General features: G+C 47.7%; 1 protein-coding gene across 5 annotated transcripts; it reads right to left on the reverse strand.

The window, feature by feature from the left end:
• Window positions 1-1,917: 1,917 nt before the first annotated feature.
• On the reverse strand, window positions 1,918-18,620 carry MIGA2 (mitoguardin 2). Of its 5 annotated transcripts, none has more exons than XM_061352804.1 (16): window positions 18,553-18,620; window positions 16,554-16,796; window positions 15,724-15,919; window positions 14,688-14,800; window positions 12,098-12,215; window positions 11,472-11,611; window positions 9,832-10,012; window positions 9,621-9,739; window positions 9,037-9,152; window positions 8,533-8,605; window positions 7,817-7,903; window positions 7,055-7,153; window positions 6,709-6,843; window positions 6,080-6,133; window positions 5,064-5,180; window positions 1,918-4,296 (listed from the first exon to the last, which is right to left on the reverse strand). In XM_061352804.1, the coding sequence occupies exons 2-16, from the start codon at window positions 16,647-16,649 to the stop codon at window positions 4,096-4,098; spliced, it is 1,845 nt and encodes a 614-aa protein (XP_061208788.1). In that variant the 5' UTR covers window positions 16,650-16,796; window positions 18,553-18,620; the 3' UTR covers window positions 1,918-4,095. The 5 variants fall into 5 exon arrangements, with proteins under 5 accessions (XP_061208788.1, XP_061208787.1, XP_061208790.1 ...); XM_061352803.1 differs by having other exon boundaries at window positions 9,832-10,009; window positions 15,724-15,934; XM_061352806.1 differs by having other exon boundaries at window positions 9,621-9,721; window positions 9,895-10,009; window positions 15,724-15,934; window positions 18,553-18,619.
• Between the last annotated feature and the right edge of the window lie 166 nt (window positions 18,621-18,786).

The raw sequence follows: 18,786 nt of genomic DNA on the forward strand, positions 1-18,786 counted from the left end.
AGATGGGCACCTCTGATACCAACCCACAGGCTTTAGCTGGGTTTCTTTCACACCGTTTAGGAGGCTGGTAAGAATGCTACAAGAACTTGGAGGAGATTCTGCTCCTCACTGGGATTTCTGTTATCACTTTATCAGAGCCTGCTGGCCTGCCCACATCACACCCAAACACAACCGAACCGCCATAGAGCCAGAAACAGCTCAGAAATGAAAGCCTAGCTTTCAGCCACTGCTCAACATGTAATGAATTGTCTTGGTTTAGAACCTGCTTCATCCACAGACTTGCTAGAAGCAGCAAGAGTCCCCATGCAAACAAACCCCACAGACCAAGAAAACCTACTTTTAGCACTCTGACTCCAGGAAAAGCGAGCCTTGTTTCATACCATCACTAACACCAGAAATGCCACACAACTGTCACCTACATCAGCAACCAGAGACTGAGTTTCCAGCAAGTTTTGCCAGGGAATTTAGAAACAAAGGCCACACTCATGAAGGAAAATTTTATTTGACATGGAATGCCCACAGCCTAAGATTAAAAGTATTAAAAAAAAATAGCTGCAAAGAAAAAAGAAAGAAGCAAAACAACAGATTTGTACACCTTTAGGAAATCAAGCAAAAATAGGCACGAGTTTACATTCATTAGTTTCAGATACAGCAAAGGAATGTTCTACTGAAGAGGGATGACATCCTGCTTTCCACCTCCTTCTATGACACAGCACAAGTCCTGCTCTTCAAAGCCATTTTAGTCCTGTAGATAACAAGGCAGATTTTTCCTCTTATTTATTAATGTATTTGTGCTTTAAGGATCATAAAGACCCTCCTCTAGCCATTTGGTGAAGTCTCTACATACACGCTAAAGCACCGAGGATGTACTTTAACCACTGGTGAAGCTTGTTACAACCCCCACATAAAAACCCAAAATCATGCATATCTGAAGGTCTGTTGAAGCATCAGAAACTACTGAAGGATTTTATTTCATAGCTGCAAAGCCACTTCAAATCCCCATCAGTGTTAAAATCGTGCAAGTGTCAGCCCAGCATGATTTAACTCCTTGAGAATAAGGGTTCATTATAAAAAAGGTAAATGCTTATCTCTAGAGATTCTACCTGAATGCCTATCTCATCTGCTGAATGAATTGCCTTTGCTAAACAGAATATGCTGGGGAGAAGAGGATTTCCTTGTGATCTCTTACAAAGCCAGGGGGCAGGAGGTCACCACCTTCTACTCTGCCCTGCAAACCCGAGTATGTGGTTGCCATTTGGACCAAGCCCTGCTCTTGCTGGGATCAGTGGAAGCAGCCCAAGTCTCTGCTCAGGATTGCATCCAAAGGAGCTGAAGGCAGCAGGTCACTGATCACCACCCCTCAGGTCAGGGAGAGCCTCTTCCACAGGAGCAGCTCGTCTGACTACACTGATCTCAACAGCATCCTTCAGGAGGCTGCAAACACCTTTCCTCTCAGGCTACAAAGGGATTAAGAAGGGAGAAAGAGCAGCAATGAAACAGCAGGAACAGGGCAGGGCATGCAGAGTTTAACAGAGTAAAGAGAAAATCAGTTTGTCTCTGCAGACATACACTCAAGAAGCTGCAGAGGTTCTCAGGAAAAACTCCTCTTTACCTTCGCTGGGAGGGCAGTGTACCCTATTTTCAATAAGAGCTAAGGAAAAGCATAAAGCTGTAAAAAAACCACTGTCTTTCTTCCATTTAATTGATTGGGAATTTACAATTTCTTAGCTTAAAGAGCTGCAGTGCAAGTTAGTGCTGCTTCATGGGACACTGTTTCATTGCCCTTTTCCCACCACAATGTGAAAAGACCAAAGACCACAGCCAGTGTTGTTCTCTGTACACAACATGCTGCCTCATGCACTGAGGCCAAAAGACACTCAAAGTAGCAAATAAATACACATAAAACAATTCTAAAAATGAGAAATTAACAGCATTGATTCATTAGAATTACAATCCGTATTATTACATTAACCTTCACATTTTAGCATCTTTTTAACCATTATACAAAGCTGCTGAAGTTACTCGTTCTTCTAAACCAGCCACATAAGAACACAAAGTACTATAAACTCCCCCACCCCAAAGTAACTTGCTTTCAGAACGTAACATTTCAGAATCACATTTACACAGAGGAGGTGTGTCATGCTAATACAACATCCACTGTTCCTTCTCTCACATCATGCTGCCAGTAGCAAAACACCTCAGAGACCTTTCCCAGATTCAATTGCTGCCTCTTAAATCCTCCTCATAATAGCTTATTTCATGCAGCCTCACTTGGGTCAGCTGCTCCTCACCTCTGCCTCAGCACTATCTTGTTTACAGCATTAATCTGGTCTTCAGGACAAGCCACATCAGTCTGGTGTGCTTATAAAGCAACAGATGTTATGTACTCTACACTTACCCTCTTGAAAGCATCTCAGGAGCATTTATCTACTCTTTTGACATCCTCCTATTTACTTTTTCCCTCCTTACTTCCTTCCTGCTTTTACCAGCAGAATCCACATTAGATATCCTAGAAGGAAGAAAGAAGACATTTGTGTTCTCCAAGCCCACGCACTGACTTTCTACTCACATGGAATCTCCAGATTCTTACATTTTTTGGTCCCACTTACAAAGACATGGCTAGATAACACTTACACCTTTTACCTAGAACAGACAGAAGGGATAACTAATCAGGTCTGGAGAACAAACAGTGAAGCCCATGTTTTTGTGAAAGTCCTCATTCTCTTCTCCCTGAATACCTCCTTGTTCTGAGGCTGGGACTTGGAGCTGTCTGTGGATTAAACCAGGAGAAAGCACAGGCTGGACCTTCGACCTCCATCCACAGTACCGCATTCAGAGAGGACTCAGTAAATCACCACAAAACTCACACAAGCCAGGACTCTGCAAGTCCAGCACGCAACACTGGGGCTATCCTATGCTAGCATCCAACTCAGCAGATGTCCCAGAGCAGCAAGATTTCAGGTGCTGGCTTATGCAGTCAGGATCACATCATTTGAGAAGAGCCTGTCCCAGCATTACAAGGACACACATACACATGTGTGATCTATACCCAAAACCAATGCCATGTTTCTTAGGACTGACAGACTATCATGAGTCATTTCCTCTGAACCAGCTTAATCCCAGCTCTCCAGCTGCCTGCACACATAACCCCTTTCGTACATCACATCCACCATCTACACCTCTTACTACGTTGTGCATGAAGGAATAAGCAGCACAGTACATTGGTTCCCTCTGCTTGTGTACACCCCACACCTCCTACCTAGCAAAACCTGCTAATGGCTCATTCTGAAATGCAGCAAGGCACTCTGATGGACATTAAAGACTTTGTGCATGCACAGGCAGGATGCAAATCCACCCCTTCCTCACAATATCTTGCCTTAGGGGCAAACATAGACCTCAGCAATCTCCTAAGGGTGGATGACCACAGCACAGAGCCTGTCACCTGGCCCGCAAACAGCAGCAACATCGAGGGAACAGACCAACTTCCTTAGAGCTTCAGACTGGTTACAGAAGTCTGCATTTTACTTCAGTGCTTTAGAGAAGTATTTCTTCCTCCTTGGGAAAGAAACCTTTGCTAGTCACATTGCATGTATTAAAACACCTAAAGGTAAAAAACAGCAGTAATGTCTGTAGCAACACAGCAGAGAAGAACGATAATTAAAACCCCAAAGCAAACAAAGCCTCTTTGAGAAGCTAATGGTCAAGTGCAGAATTTACCAATGATGTTCCTGCTCCCACACGCAACCGTAAACATCAGGGATTACCTCCCAGAGAACACACAAGGTGAATGGGTGTGTGTATGTTGTCCCTAGCCAAGGGAATTGTGCAAAAATCTGGGCCCAGGCAGTTCATGGTTCATATGACACATTAAAAATAGCAAGAACAGAAAGGTGGAACAAACAAGAAATTCAAACCATAAGCTGGCAAGTGGTCCTGGATCCATCCCAGCAAACACTACCGGCTACACAAAGCAGAAGGTCCCACCAGGTTGCTGTGTGTGAAGTCTCGCTGCCACCACAGCACATTGCAGGTAGTTTTATCCATCTCTGGAAGGAGAAAGGTCCTTGTACAAAACTGTTTTCCTCCCGACTGAGATCAGATGAGCTCCTTCAGCGGCTCATTTTCACCAGGAAGCATGCCGTTCATCGCTGGGGAAGTCTCAGTGCCCAGATATCCCAAGAGGATCTCACTGCGCCGCCGCGAGAGCTGCAGAATGTCTTCTGCCAGCGACTGCACTGTTGTGTATCTCACGTTGTCCAAATCAAACATGTCCTTTAGGTATTGTACTATCTGGTGCTGCAAAGGCAAAGGAAGGTTTACAGTAAGATCTCTCCCCATCTGCCAACACAAGCTCTGGGGCACCCAGCATAAGAAGGGCATGGACCTGTTAGACCAAGTCCAGAGGAGGCCATGAAGATGCTCAGAGGTGTGCAGCACCTCTCCTATGGAGAACAGGCTGAGAGAGCTGGGGTTGTTCAGCCTGGAGAAGACTCAGGGAGACCATAAAGCAGTCTTCCAATACCTAAACAGTGCCTACAAGAAATCTGGAGAGGAACTTTCGACAGTTTTGAAGAGGTAGGACAAGGGGGAATGGCTTTAAGATGAAAGAGAGGAGCTTTAGATTAGGTATTAGGCAGAAGCTCTTCACTGCGAGGGTGCTGAGGCACTGGCACAGGGTGCCCAGAGAAGCTGTGGCTGCCCCATCCCTGGCAGTGTTCAAGGCCAGGTTGGAAGGGCCTTGGAGCAAGCTGCTCTAGTGGAAGGTGTCCCTGTCCATGGCAGGGGTTGGAACTGGATCAGCTTTGAAGGCTCTTTCCAACTAAAACCAATCTGTGATTCTATAACCTCACATTTTTTGCTATCAGTTATGGTAAATTGTGCTGTGGGATTCTTACCAATCCAAATGTAGTGATCTGCATCTCAAAAAAGTGATTTCTAGAAGGCTTTTGTACAGAGCAAAGTTTCTCTAATGCCAAATCAGTCACCAAAAGCATACATCTGCAGCCTTAGGACAGGAGACAGCAGAGTCCCACACAAAATTAGGTACAAAAAAGCCACCTTACCTTGAAGAAACTGCAGACTTCAGATAGCTGCTGCTTGGGCCCCAGAAAACCAAAGGCTAGAACAGGACTGACATGCTCCGATACGGAGTAGAAATGAGAGATAAAACCATCTGGTACCTGTCACAAGGAAAGGAAGAATTCTTCATGCTCAGAATTAGCAGCTTATTCCATATCAGCTACCAAATTCCCTGCCAGAAAGCACCACGCTGCAATAACTGAAGTTAAGAGCTACTTAAGAACATCTCTTCCTGCAGGATTACATTCATCTTTCAGATCCCTTGAACGATGACTAGAGCTTTCTGTCTTCATGTTGCTAAACTACTATTACAGGAGGAAAACAAACAGAAGAAAATCTGGACCAAGCCAGGAAAGGGCATGCAAATATCCAAGACAGAGCTACTGCATGGCAGCAGCAATACAACTCTCAACGCTCTCATTTCAGTTTGTACCAGCTCATCAGGAAAACCTCCTTGTACCAGCTGGCTGTGGGATAGGAGCTGAAAACTTGCCAGAGGCCACAGACCCTGTGGCAGAACTGAGGTTGTGAAGTTGCAGCTTCCTGTTCCACAGGTCCATGAACTCATCTGCTGTGAAACTTCAGAAAGCCACGGATTTAAGGGAAATATATCAAGTAATAGCTACTCAGCAATCAGTGCTGAGAAGCAGAGATGTGCAGGAGTCATTCATTCCAGCACAGAAACTACAATTCAGGAGCAGTCCCTTGTTGCTTGGAGCCTGTGACCATTCCTATGGTATTGTGAGCAGGGAGAGGGAATACCAGACAGGAAATGTTGTCTTTTGAATCCTCACATTAAGAAAAAGGGAGAATGAACTCTGGCTGATTCAGTAAAATACTGGCATGGCAATACTGGAGGAATGACAGCAGGACCCCAGCGCTCTAAAGCATCACAAAGAATGTGATTCAGTCTTACACCCCTTCAGTTTTGTATTTTGTCAAGAGTTGGGTGTTTTCAGCTTCAAATACATTTGATTTTTCCCCTTTTAGTTTTACTTACCATCAGAAGCCTCCTTTTTGCTTTCAGAACTGACCAGCAGGCAGTTGCTAGAGCCTACGATTAACCGAGAGAGACCATCTCAACCAAGCAGATTTAACCACTCCAGATCCCTTCCAGAAAAGCCAAAGTATGACCTGATCTGGTTACCAAACCCCCCCAGCATGCAGACCGGAAGCAGACAGCTGTTGAAAGGTGCCTACCAAGCACTCTATGAAACTAATCAGTCTAAAATACCCAGCTAGGGGCCAAGACTAGTGGAAAGCACTGCCACTGGAGCCAAAGGAGCTGCTGAGGTACCACCAGAATGAATGGTTAAGTGCACAGAACCACACACAGTTTTCCCTAAATTCTGATCTTCTCATTTTCATTCATGAAAACATGCATTGTCATCATTTAGCATCACTGATAAGGGCCATTAGAGAAGTAAATCTATTGGAGCTTTCAAAATAGGGAAAGCTTTCCTGCAAACAGTTTACCTGTACTAGAAGATTGTTGTTTAGAGCTTCAGGAAAGCCTGGTATTTCTAAAGAGAGAATTCAGCTCAGCCAGGACAGCTGAGGTGCTACCCTTTCCCAGCCTTGGCCCTGTAATCTCACACTCAGCACAGGTTTAACTCCCTGTTTACTCACTGTCTCCTTGAAGCTGTCAGAGAGCCATCGGTTGCGCAGCACAGCCAGCACGGAGGAGGGCGGGTTCTCCAGATCCTCAAAAGCATCCATGAGGATGAAGTCCAGCACAATATCAAAGAAACTCATGCATACCACCTGCCAAAGAGCAGAACAGTCTGTAAAGGCAACAGGGTTAAAGAAAAGAGATGGACTTTACTCTTTTGGTTTGAAGTAACAAAATGCAGTGAGCTGAAGTACACAATGTAATAGTATTTCAGCAGCGGTTCTTTCACTCCTGGACTGCTCCTACATACTCATTATCTTCCAACTCCTCTGCAGGTTTGTAGAGATAATGTCTTTTACCAACCCCTCTTCCCTCCAGCTCCAGCTGAGTGGTCGGCCAGGTCTCCTGCTTCAGTGCGTAATGCAGCATCTCCTCATAGCTTTCCAGAAAAGCTTTGGGATTCTGGGAGAGCAGAGAAACAAAACACTTCAGAAGGTACAACAGCTACATAGGCACCAAAGTTTGTCTACTCTGAGCTTACATCAACATAAATGCATGTGACTTCATAAAGCTTTTAGCCAAAACACTCTTTATGCAGAAAGAGATCATTTATTTCTAGGAGGTGTGGATGGCGCCAGGCTCAGCTGTGGCTCAAAGCACCTACACACCTACATTGCTCCACTTTCTAGTAGCTAAAAACCCATCATCTATATGCAAACTGAGCCACTAAGGGACTAATGCTACTAATGCCATGCAAGTAACAAATCTCCCTGTTCAGGGGGTGACCAAGTGACTAAGACAGCAATCTGAACTCCTACATCACTGATGTAAAGGCTTTATTATCTCTTTCCTTTCCAATATCGCTTGAGATGATGCCATTGCTGATGCACACACCGTACCCTCTCCAGTGAGGCACAGTATCAAATTCTGGATAGGAGATGCACAGAACAGCTCTTTCCAGAGAATTTGGTTAAACAAGATTAAAAGCACAGGTATTTATCACTAGTCACCAGCATACAGATCGAGGTTTCCTTCTTCCAACACACTGTTCAAACTCTGGTTGGGATGAAGGAACAAGTGTCTCTGTGCTCACAACACAGCTTAGTTATTATACAAACTTCTTACCTTCTCAGCTTTTGTCATCAGTCCTATCACCATTTGTTTCCCAACCTCCCCAAAAAACAACTGATTGCTTTCATCCTCCAGCAGCTCCTGCAAAGGGAACATAAGAAGGCTCCTGTGAGCACATACACCTACATGAATTCTGAGCTGGGATCAAAAAAGGACACGACACGAAGCAGTGAATGCTGCTGACACCATATCATCAACCTTTAATAAGCTGGAGTGTAGAAAACAAAACTGCTCTCTCCAGGAAGCGAGTTAAAAATCAGGCTGAAAGACTGGAAGAGGCAAAAAGGGAGGCACAGGGGCCACAGCCTGGCAGTTGGGCCAGGGTTCAAAAGCTGCTCTTCAGACTCTAAGCATACATTACCAGGAAAAGGATTCTGGTAAGGAGAAAGAAACCATCCTCCCCCACCTCAGAGGTTTGACTGCAGCCCAAGTGAAAATCTCTTAAGTGAGAGCACCAGCTTCTGGGCAGCTCTGAAATTCCTAAATCTTTGATTCCCAGAACTAAATCAGCATCAGCAGCTACATAACCACCGCTCTCCAAATCAAACTGCTCAGGGTGGGATTGCTTAATTCCCTTGCAGAATTAGGCAAGGGAAGCTAGGTTGCTGCTTTGATTTGCTTTAGCGAGGCAAAGCCTTCACCCCTGTGCTGGTGGAGGAGCACACACTGCTGACAGCAGCATGCTGCAGGAACCCAGGAGCCATTCTCACCTGGAAGGCCTGCCTGACGCAATGCAGCTTTGCCAGGAAGTCCTGGTCACTGTAGCAGCCAAGGAGCTCTGTCCTAGAGGAAAAGGGGAAGGACTGCATAAATTCCAGCTCTCCTGATGGCTGTGTTCATACCAACTACAGTCCCCAGAACAAAAAGTAAACCGCCAGTCTGTGCCTAGGAGAAAGTAACAACATTCCCTTTGTACAGCTCCCTGGGGGACCACAGCACCTCTGCAAAGGCTGTTACAGCACAGGACTCTGCCTACCAGCCTCCCACAACAGTTCCATCTCCCATTACTAATTTCCTGGGACAATTGCCCTTTCTTAACTTGTGTCCAAAAATCTGGGGCTACTTCCCTGAGAAGTCTGAATGAGCAGGAAGGATGCTCAGAGTTTCTGACCACACAGGGTTATTCTGGTTAAAGGGCTGCTCAGAGGCAGTGATGTATCCACACTACTCAAAGCAGCCTCGACACAAACACCCACAACTCCAGCTGTGTTCACCTCAGTGTCCGGCACGCAACTTTCCCTTCTTTCACTAACTGCAAAGCTTCTTCATATGCTGCTACTGGCTTAGAGAGGTGGAATGGCATTTCCTCAAAGTGGAGAGAATCAAAGAGCTGTAGAGGTGGCAAGAGACATGGGAAGAACAAAACGATCTCATTAATGTTTGCACATACTCAGAGACCACACATAAGCACAATGTGCCTTCCTTCCTGATGCAAGCTTGCATCACTGGCAATTATTTCATGCTAAGATACTTCTTTTCCCACCAGTTTCGAAGCTGTCCCAGCTTTGACAGCTCAATATCCCCTAAAATTTAGGTAACCAAGCCACGTTACATTACATTTACAGTACTTCCCTGACTGTTATGGCAGGCTTTCTACAATAGACATCTACAAATGCCAATTGGAAAGGGCTGCACTATGCCCCCAACTAAAAGAGGCTTTTCCTAACATCCATCAAGAGCCTCACAGCTTGGGGCTGTCGCTCCATGTCTGCTCATTTTCCTCTACCAAGATGTGTTTGGCTCCTTCGTGGCTCGCCTGCAAGTAGCTGGGCTGTGACACAGCTGAAACTTAAGTCACCTCTGCTGCAGAGAAGAAGGAGTCCTCCGAGGTTGAGCTGTCTTCATCATCCGTCCGCAGCCGCAGTGACCCATCCGTCAATGGAAGCATTAAAGTCTTCTCTGGAGGAAAGGAAGAAGCTGCATGTGTTGGAGGTTATGAATTACCCTTCCTCTTAGCTCCTGTGCTGTCCCTCTCCCCCACCCCACAAACAGCCCTTTGCCTAGCTTACAGAAAAGCCATACATCCAGATGGAAACTGCCCCTTCCATGCATTTCCAGCTCAGCTCCCATACCCAGGTCCAGCAGCATGCTGTCTGATGGAAGTGAAGACCCAAACTCTTCCTGGAGGTGGTAGGCCCGGTGCAAGAGGGACTCCAGCTTCTCGGCAAACTCCCTTTTCTGGGACTCCTCCTTGAACACACATAAAAGCCACCCTTAGTTAGCCAGGGCAGAGACAAACAGCACAGACATGGGAAGAAGTTTTCCAGAAAATGGGATTTGCAGTTTGCAGATCAAATGATTGTAAAAACAAAGAAAGAAACAAGAGAGAGGACTCCTTAATCCTACAGTGCAGCTAATAACGCAAGCAGAGGGAAGTTTCTACACAGCCTCTTCAAGCCATCTGGCTTTTTAGCTTTGCAATTCTATTTTCCTGTTAAAAAAAGGAAGAAAGAACTTAAGAACTTTAACCTGCCATCCAGAATAACAGGTATTTTAACAAGTTATGTATCACTGAGCTCCCATGATTTGTGATTTTAGCCTAATTTCAAGAGGGAATTGCGCCAGAAAAGCTGTGTCGAATACAAGAGAGGATCCAGGACTAGATAACTGACTAAGAGTCCTCGGATTAAGATGCTGGGCATAAGCAAACTTGGCTGTAAGCAGCACAGGAGGATAAAGAAGAAAAAGGAGAAAAATAAGACTTGCCTTCATGGCCCTGTGTCTGCATGAGTATCGCACCCAGATGACAGAAGCATTAACAAGAAATGAAATCTATAACAAGCATGAAATCTATTTTGATAATGAACCAACTGGTTTTAAATCAGCTTTAGAAATACTATATAGGACTCTTCAAAGAGAAACAACAACAAGAGAATCCAGATTTGACTTAGATAAATATTATCCAGGACAGAAGACAAATATCTCACATGCTTCCTGCACCAGGAACTCTTTTTGCCAGTAAGAACTCCTGGAGAGTTGGGAGTTTAACTCCTTTCACAGTCCTGAGCTACAGCTGCTCTTTTGAGCTTCATGGTTGTCACTAAGCCATTCTAGTTTGGATCTCCTCTTATCAGAGGTCTTCCCTGCATAGAAGGTGCTGTCCTAAAATACTGGGGTTCATAGCTGTAGCTGAACAAGTTACACATCTCCCTACCCCTCTTGCTTACCTAAATCCTTCTGAGTTCCCACTCTGCCTTACTCATGCAGCCAGCTAGCCTCTTACTCTCCACCCAGCTCCCTAGCAAGTGATAGCTACCATCATGATCTCCACTTTCAAATGCATTCAGAAGCTGCAGACACAACACTGTCACACAAAAGCTATTCCCTCCTCTCAGATGCTCTGTAGTTACAGCCTTTTCCTACCGCAGCCTCTGCTGCTGGAGGACTTGCCTGACAGTGACTGACACCATGCTGGAGGGTGGGTAGAAAAGCTGGGGAATGAGGGGGCGAGACTTATTAAAAATAAAAAGACATTAAAAACACCCACTCCCGTTGCATAAAGAAGCTGCAGCTACAGACAGGTCTTAAACAGAGTCTGGCCCAGCTCTGCCCTTAATTTGCTCTTCTTTAACCTCCTACTAACTTATTGCTTCCAGCACAGAGGCTGCCATTCAGCATGCTCCCCAGCAAGGGAAAAGGGGGGACCTACCTCTGAGATGTTCTCAGATATGCTCTCTTGCTGTTTCTTGCTGTCCCAGGGCACGGGAGTGCTGGTACTAACACTGTCCCTCTGCCTGATGGTCAGTGCCTGTTCCCACTTCTGCAGGGCCTCCTCAAATAGCTCCATGCCTGGCAATGCAACCAAAAACAAGCTGTATGAGCCTTAGGCCACTTGAGGCCAAAGCGATACAGCATGAGTGTTTGCTCATTCAGACAATACAGTGAAGAGGGAAGTTCTCCCCAGCTGATAAGAAAGAATAAATGTACTCTATTTCTTTCCCTTTTAACTGCTAATCCAAATTAAACTGTATTTAAGAACATCCCCAAACCGGTTAAAACATCAGCCATGTTACTTTTAAAGTACTGTTCTCTGCACAAGGTGATCCTGTTGCTCAAGAACAGTATTTTGGAAGTAAATTATTCCGTGAGAAAAGAGAAATGTTTCTTTAAGAGAAGACAGCATTTTTGTAACTAACAAGTGATGGAGTTTAATCTCAGAATAGGATAGAGCTTCCTATCAGAGAGCTGCTGATGCTCTGTGTCAATTTGCACTCTTTTTGAATGACAGTGATAAACATCCCTCCCCAGAGTAATGCTATCCTTGTGCCTGTTTACCTTGAATGTAGAGGCTTTCTGCACTGGAATCACCAATGGCTCCAGCATCTCCCATTGCCTGGGCCTCCCACATCCCTGCTGATGCTGGTATTGGACTTGAGGAATTGACTGCTACCATCTGCAGGAAGGGAGCAGAGAGCAGCAAACACCTTCTGAATTCTCTCCAGGGGTAGCAACGTTCAGACCACACAAACACCACCACCAGTTAGTCATTCCCTTCCCTGAGTTTGTCCTTGTGCTCCCCTGTGCCAGTTCTCCTTGCCCTGGGAAGGGGAAGGTATCGAGGGCTACCAGCCCCTTCCCGCCTGGGTTCACACTACACTGTCAGCTGTGACAGCCCCACCATGCTAAGAGTGGAGGCAAGGTGAAAAGTTCTCGCCTTCTCCACCCAGCACCACAGGGGGGGGTCTTGGGAAGCCCAGGAAGTTGTGTGGGAATTACCTTCCCAAGCAATTTACACTGAAGCTTCATTAGGAAACCAGGTACAATGGGCAGCGCTAGCAGGAGAGAACTGATGGAGGTGACAGCCCTAGAAAGCTCCAAAGCAATCACTACAAAGGCACAAGGATTTTGATAGAAAGTTCATGGCAGCTCCAGGTATCCATACACAAAACACTGGAAGTGGGAGGGAAGAGACCACAATCCAAACAATGGAACAGATTACCAGCAGAAATACAGCTGAGAGCTTTGGCCAGGGGGATCCTCACCCTTCTCTTTGTAACCAAAGCTTCTCCTGGGACAGCCAAGCACTAAGAGCTACACAGCAAACTGTCACCTTTCTCCAGTTTCATACTAGCTCATAAATGTCTTTTAAAGTCCCACCCAATAAAGTGCTGGGTTCAGACACCATCAATGACCAGTGTTTTCATATGGCTCAGAAAAAGGTGTCCAAATGGGAGTCTGATTGCAGCAAAAACCCTCCCGTAATAATCTGACCGATGATTTCTTGTCCTGCCTCTGCTGGTTGATCTCTGCAGTGTTAATACATCACCTCGAGACCCAGAACTGCAAATCACCAGTTCACTGCTGCTGACGTACTTATTAGATAGCAAAGAAGAACCCCAGGAAGCAGATGAGAGAAGAGACAGAAGCTGCAGCTGTGCGAAGGATGAGCTGTTTCTCCACCAACTAACATGAAAGCAGTGAGTACAGTGTCACAGACACTCAGTCCCACACCACGGAGGGAATATGGGAACAGATCCCTCTCTGTGGATATCCCCATCCATGCACCAGCAGCAAAAAAGGTATTTAGGTAGCTTTTTATCTAAAGAGAAACTGACTTCACTGGAGAAGAGAAGGCTGCGGGGAGATCTCATAGCAGCCTTCCAGTATCTGAAGGGGGCCTATAGGGATGCTGGGGATGGACTCTTCATTAGGGACTATAGTGATAGGACAAGGGGTAATGGGTTAAAACTTAAACAGGGGAAGTTTAGATTGGATATAAGGAGGAAATTCTTTCCTGTTAGGGTGGTGAGGCACTGGAATGGGTTGCCCAGGGAGGTTGTGAATGCTCCATCCCTGGCAGTGTTCAAGGCCAGGCTGGACGAGGCCTTGGGTGACATGGTTTAGTGTGAGATGTCCCTGCCCATGGCAGGGGGTTGGAACTGGATGATCTTAAGGTCCTTTCCAACCCAAACTATTCTATGATTCTATGATTCTAAATCCTGGACAGCATCTGTGGGAAGGGAGCAGCCGCAGGGGAATTAAATGGATGTGAGAGTTCCCAAAGGGAGAGGGAAGCCAGAGCAGGACACAGCTTGGTGCTTACTGACACGTCCCATCATGTCCCAGTTAATTCCATGAGAATTCCAGTGCACACTCATCGCTGGGCCGACACTGCCGCCTGCTGGAGACACACTGTGCCCAGCACAGAGTTTTGGCAGCTTTCTGCTGCTTTAAAATGCAGAGAACAAGCTAAAACCCAGCAATGCCTGGGGGTGCTGGTGGCCAGAGCTCCCTTCGAGGGGGTGATTTGCCCCTCTCCTTGCTCCAGCATTGCTGACCAGCCACCGAGCCCAGGCAGGCGATGCCAAGGGGCTGGACTGCAATAAGTCACAGTGCACAAAGCTGCAGAGGTTCACTTGGGCTGCCTGATGATCGAACAGCAGCACACAAGGCTTTGGGCAATGGAGACAGATATAAAACAGGTCTTAAAGCCACAAATGGTTCCCAGCAATTCTGTGTCTGGTCTCACAAGAGGTGGATATAAGCAGTGATGGCTTCTCCTGCCTGGTTATGCCTGAATTACCTGTATTTATAGGCTGCTTTTGGCTTTGGAGGAGGTAGAAACAACTGGGCTGTGCTCTCAACCTGCACTGTTTCCTGAACAGAGCTATCAGATTTTGGCAGTTACCTCTGTTTTAATAACCAAGCAACCTGTGAGCAGTCCCAGCACAGGAGGGGAAAATGCTGTTCTGATTTCATGCAGGCAATCCCAGACAATCACTGCAAAGTTAATATCAGAACTCACCCTACAATTAGGCTGTAACCTGTCCTGCTCCAAGAGCCTTAGCATTACCCATGGGCCAGCCCAAGCCCAAGGACTTGGTGCCCTTGTTACAGGTAGGTGAACGCACATCTCCCATCTTACCGAGGTGAGGCTGTGGGAAGAACTGGAATGTTTGCTAGGCTCAATGGAGGAAATCCCGCTGAGTGTGTCATTGCTCTTGCTGCCAGGACTTTGCACTCTCTTGCTGGAGTATCCTGCAAGGAAAGGCCACATAAAACCAGGATTTTAAGGCTCAGTTCACTGCAGCTGTGAACAGCAAGGGGAACACTGCCCTGAGAAGTGTGATGGTGAATGGGCAAAGCAGCATCCAGTACCTAGAAATAAGTCACAGATATCCTGCATGCTCTATTTTGCCCTGAGACACTAATAAAGCTGGTATCAGTGGGGCTCCACGGCTGGGGAATTAATGTTTATTCACTACTCATGGACAGCAGGAGGCAAGTGGGAAGCACCAAGAAGGAACTCTTCCAGCCTCCCTCAGGCCAGGCAGAGCACAGATGGCCCTCCTTTGGTTATTATTAAAACTATTCAGGGATTTTCACGTTTCACAAAAGAAATACTTAATCCCTCGAGTGCTTTGCTGAGGACTTGGGTCAGTCTTACCCCCAAAATCAATACAATCAGGTGCAGGAGCTGCCTCAGAGCCGGACAAACATTCACAACTCCCCAGCCAGCCCCAGGCCAACTTCCCTTCTACCATCCCAACCTCACCAACGCGGCTGCATGAGGGACCCCTGGGTCAGGCCTCATGTTGGCATCACCAAGATCAATACATAACCAGGTCACTGTGTGCCCTGGGCTGTTACTGTCAGGGGCACATAGCATAACAGGTCCACGGTCTTCCTGTAGGAAGGGGGATAGAAACTGCAAACCTTGGTGAAAACCTCAGTGCCACTTTTGTGTTGCTTCTTTCAAAGCAAGGGCTTTGAACTCAGGGTCTCTCCTTTTCCTGCACTAACCCTGTGTTCATGGCACTGTGCTTTAGGCTTCCAATTACATTCTGCATTGATGGACTACACAAATGGGTTCACTTTCCTCTCCCCCAACACCCCCTGTGCACCCTCTCTGCCCCCTCACAAAAGGCTTTTGGGGGCATTTCCCTTTTTGCAAGGCCAACCTTTCTTCACAGAGGAGACCCTTCTGGTTGGCAAGATGGGCACCGTGATCCCGCCAGGCTTAAAGCCACACTTCTCTGGAGCAATCTGCTTCTTCCGACGCCGACGCCGCTTCAGCTGATGAGCTGCAAGAGCCAACGCAACCGTCCCGAGAGCTGTAGCAAACAGCACCTTACGCAGGCCTGGGGAGAGCCGCAGCTGAGAGAAGACAGACTTTAAACACAAAAGATATGAAAGAGCAACAATGAAAAACCAATTCCACCACCCTTGGTTTATTTTTAAAGCAGTTTTAAACAGAAACACCTTTGGCATTCCCCCTCCCGCCTGCAAAACACAGCCCCTGCTACAAAACTAAGACTTAGAAGCAGAGAAACTGTGGAGCATCACTTCGACAGAGCCTGGAGAACTTGGTCTCAATCTTCACTGCCAAAACACACTGCATATTTACACACATCCTGTAAGAGATGCAGTCCAGGCTATCCAAATTCAGTTCTGAAACCCTGGTATGGAGCTCAGCTTTATGCCTCCAAGTGTTGGGTTACAACAAGTGGGAAATACATTTCTCTAAAACAGAAGTCTTTTTCTAGCACCTTTGATGAAGAGAAGGGTTGAATCCATGCATTCTTCCAGGGAGGGATGTGGGAAACCCTTTTATCCCCTCTCCAAGCCCACCACCAGCAGATCTCCCACTACCCCAAACTCACCATGCGATTCGTACCAACCCTCAAACCACCCAAGTACCCCAGCATCACCCTGTCAGGCCTCTGTCCCTCACAACTACCACAAAGAAAACCCAAGGAATGAGACAGAAAAACCTTTCCCACTATTGTACCTGCCCAAACGTGGTGTAAACAAACACAGGGATCTCTGCCACAGTCATGGCCAAGGCCTGGATGATGGACATTCCCTCTGTCCTTCTAAATGCCATGTCTGCACAAGGATGCTGGCACCTCCAGGAGCCAGCAAGGGGAAGGGTACTTGTTGTGGATGCTGCGTGAGCTGCTCACAAAGAAATCCAACTTTCCTCTGACACCTGGCTCAGAGTCCTGGGCTCAGCCTTCATCCAGCAGTGCTCCTCCTGCAGGAAGAGGGGAAAATCGGGTGAGTGAAGAGAACACACAGTCTGCACCTCATAGAATCATAGAGTAGTTTGGGTTGGAAAGGACCTTAAAATCATCCAGTTCCAAACCCCCTGCCATGGGCAGGGACACCTCGCACTAACCCATGTCACTCAAGGCCTCTTCCAACCTGGCCTTGAACACTGACAGGGATGGAGCATTCACAACCTCCCTGGGCAACCCATTCCAGTGCCTCACCACCCTAACCGGAAAGAATTTCCTCCTTATATCCAATCTAAACTTCCCCTGTTTAAGTTTTAACCCATTACCCCTTGTCCTACCACTACAGTCCCTAATGAAGAGTCCATCCCCAGCATCCCTATAGGCCCCCTTCAGATACTGGACTGCTGCTATGAGGTCTCCATACAGTTTCTCTTCTCCAGGCTGAACAGCCCCAACTTTCTCATCCTATCTCCATACAGGAGGTGCTCCAGCCACTGATCATCCTCGTGGCCTCCTCTGGACTTGTTCCAACAGTTCCATGTCTTTTTTATGTTGAGGATACCAGACCCGCACACAGTACTCCAGGTGTACTCCTTGTACTTTAATTCACAAACCACACTGTAACAGCAGTGCCACTAAAGCCAAGCAGATCCAAAGCATCTTCTCACCACCACCACCAGCAGCAGCAGCAATTGCTTTGCTTGCCCTACCAGCCACAGGGGCAGGTCCCTACATTGCTCTACAGCAGCAGCAGCCTCGGACTTGACGGCTGCCAGAGGTTTCTACTTGCACCAGAAGTGGTAGCTTGTGGTTGGAAGGATTTTGTTCACAGCACCATTATAAAAGAATACATATATAGAGATTACAAATAACCACGGGTCTGTTTTCATTGTCAAAAATCTGCTTTTGTAGTTTTCTGTGCACCACAGACCCGCGGAAGGGCCACCACCAAAGGTGCTTGCCCCAGAGATTTCAACACCGAGTTTACTCAGTGTTTACTCCATGCAGCTGGGGAAAAGGCACATGCTTCACATCAAGGACAGAGCTACAGCAACTGAAACCTCATCTTCTAAACACCACGATGTCACAAACCCTTTGGCCCTGCTCTCTGCCAGGCCACACTGCTCTTACCTCATGTGCAGCCACACCGGGCTCTGGTATCCCCCTGCACCCACAGGCTAAACCCCCCCGTGGTGTTCCAGCTGCATGAGGACCCCCTGCTCCTGCCTGCCCTCACCTCACCGCCCGCAGCCAGGTCACCCATCTGGGAGACGCTAGGAAATGGTCTCAAGGTGGCAGGAGCCGCAGGGCCCACACACGAGTGATGCGTTCTCCTCACAAGGTTAAACGCAACGCTCTGGCCAGCGCAGAGATGAAGGCAGCGAGGTGCAGTTGGCTCGGGTACAGGAACACCCCGGGGGTTGTTATGCCTGCCTGGGGAGCCCAACGCTGCACGGACCCGCGGAAACGCCTCTGCTTGGGGCTCTCCGCACCGGGGGCTCTCATGCCGAGACACCGGGGGAGCGTTGAACCCCCCGCCGAGGCAAGCCGTGCCATGTGAACCGGAGTCCTCTGGCCCTTCGCACCCCCGGAGCGCCCCGCACATGTGCCGCCCGCGGGTTCCTGTACCCTTTGCACCTCAGCGCGCCCCCAGGCCCGACTTCCACTCCAGGGGTCCCCGTCTCCTCTTCTTCTCCCCCCCACTTCCCCAGCGATAGGTGCGGCCCTATGGGCCCCAGCAAGCGAGCGAGCGCGGCCGGCACCACTCACCGTGGCGGGGGGGAGAGGCGCACGGCCCCGCTCGGCGCCCTCTCCCCGCGCTGCGCGCCATGGCCGCGGAAGGGCAACGTCTCCTTCCCCCGCTCCGCAGCCTACCCTGGGAGGGGGCAGCACCGCCCACCGGCACCCTTTCAGCCAATAAAAGCGGGGAACTGCCTGCCGGCTCACCAATCAGAATGCATCCCAGGGACTAGCTCGAGGATGAGGGCGGCTGAGCAGAGAGGG

The sequence above is a fragment of the Neopsephotus bourkii genome, unplaced genomic scaffold (genome assembly GCF_033783945.1).
Source record: "Neopsephotus bourkii isolate Nb327-2 ecotype Australia unplaced genomic scaffold, CSIRO-AGI_Nbou_v1 NB_659, whole genome shotgun sequence".
In the NCBI taxonomy this organism is placed as follows: domain Eukaryota; kingdom Metazoa; phylum Chordata; class Aves; order Psittaciformes; family Psittacidae; genus Neopsephotus; species Neopsephotus bourkii.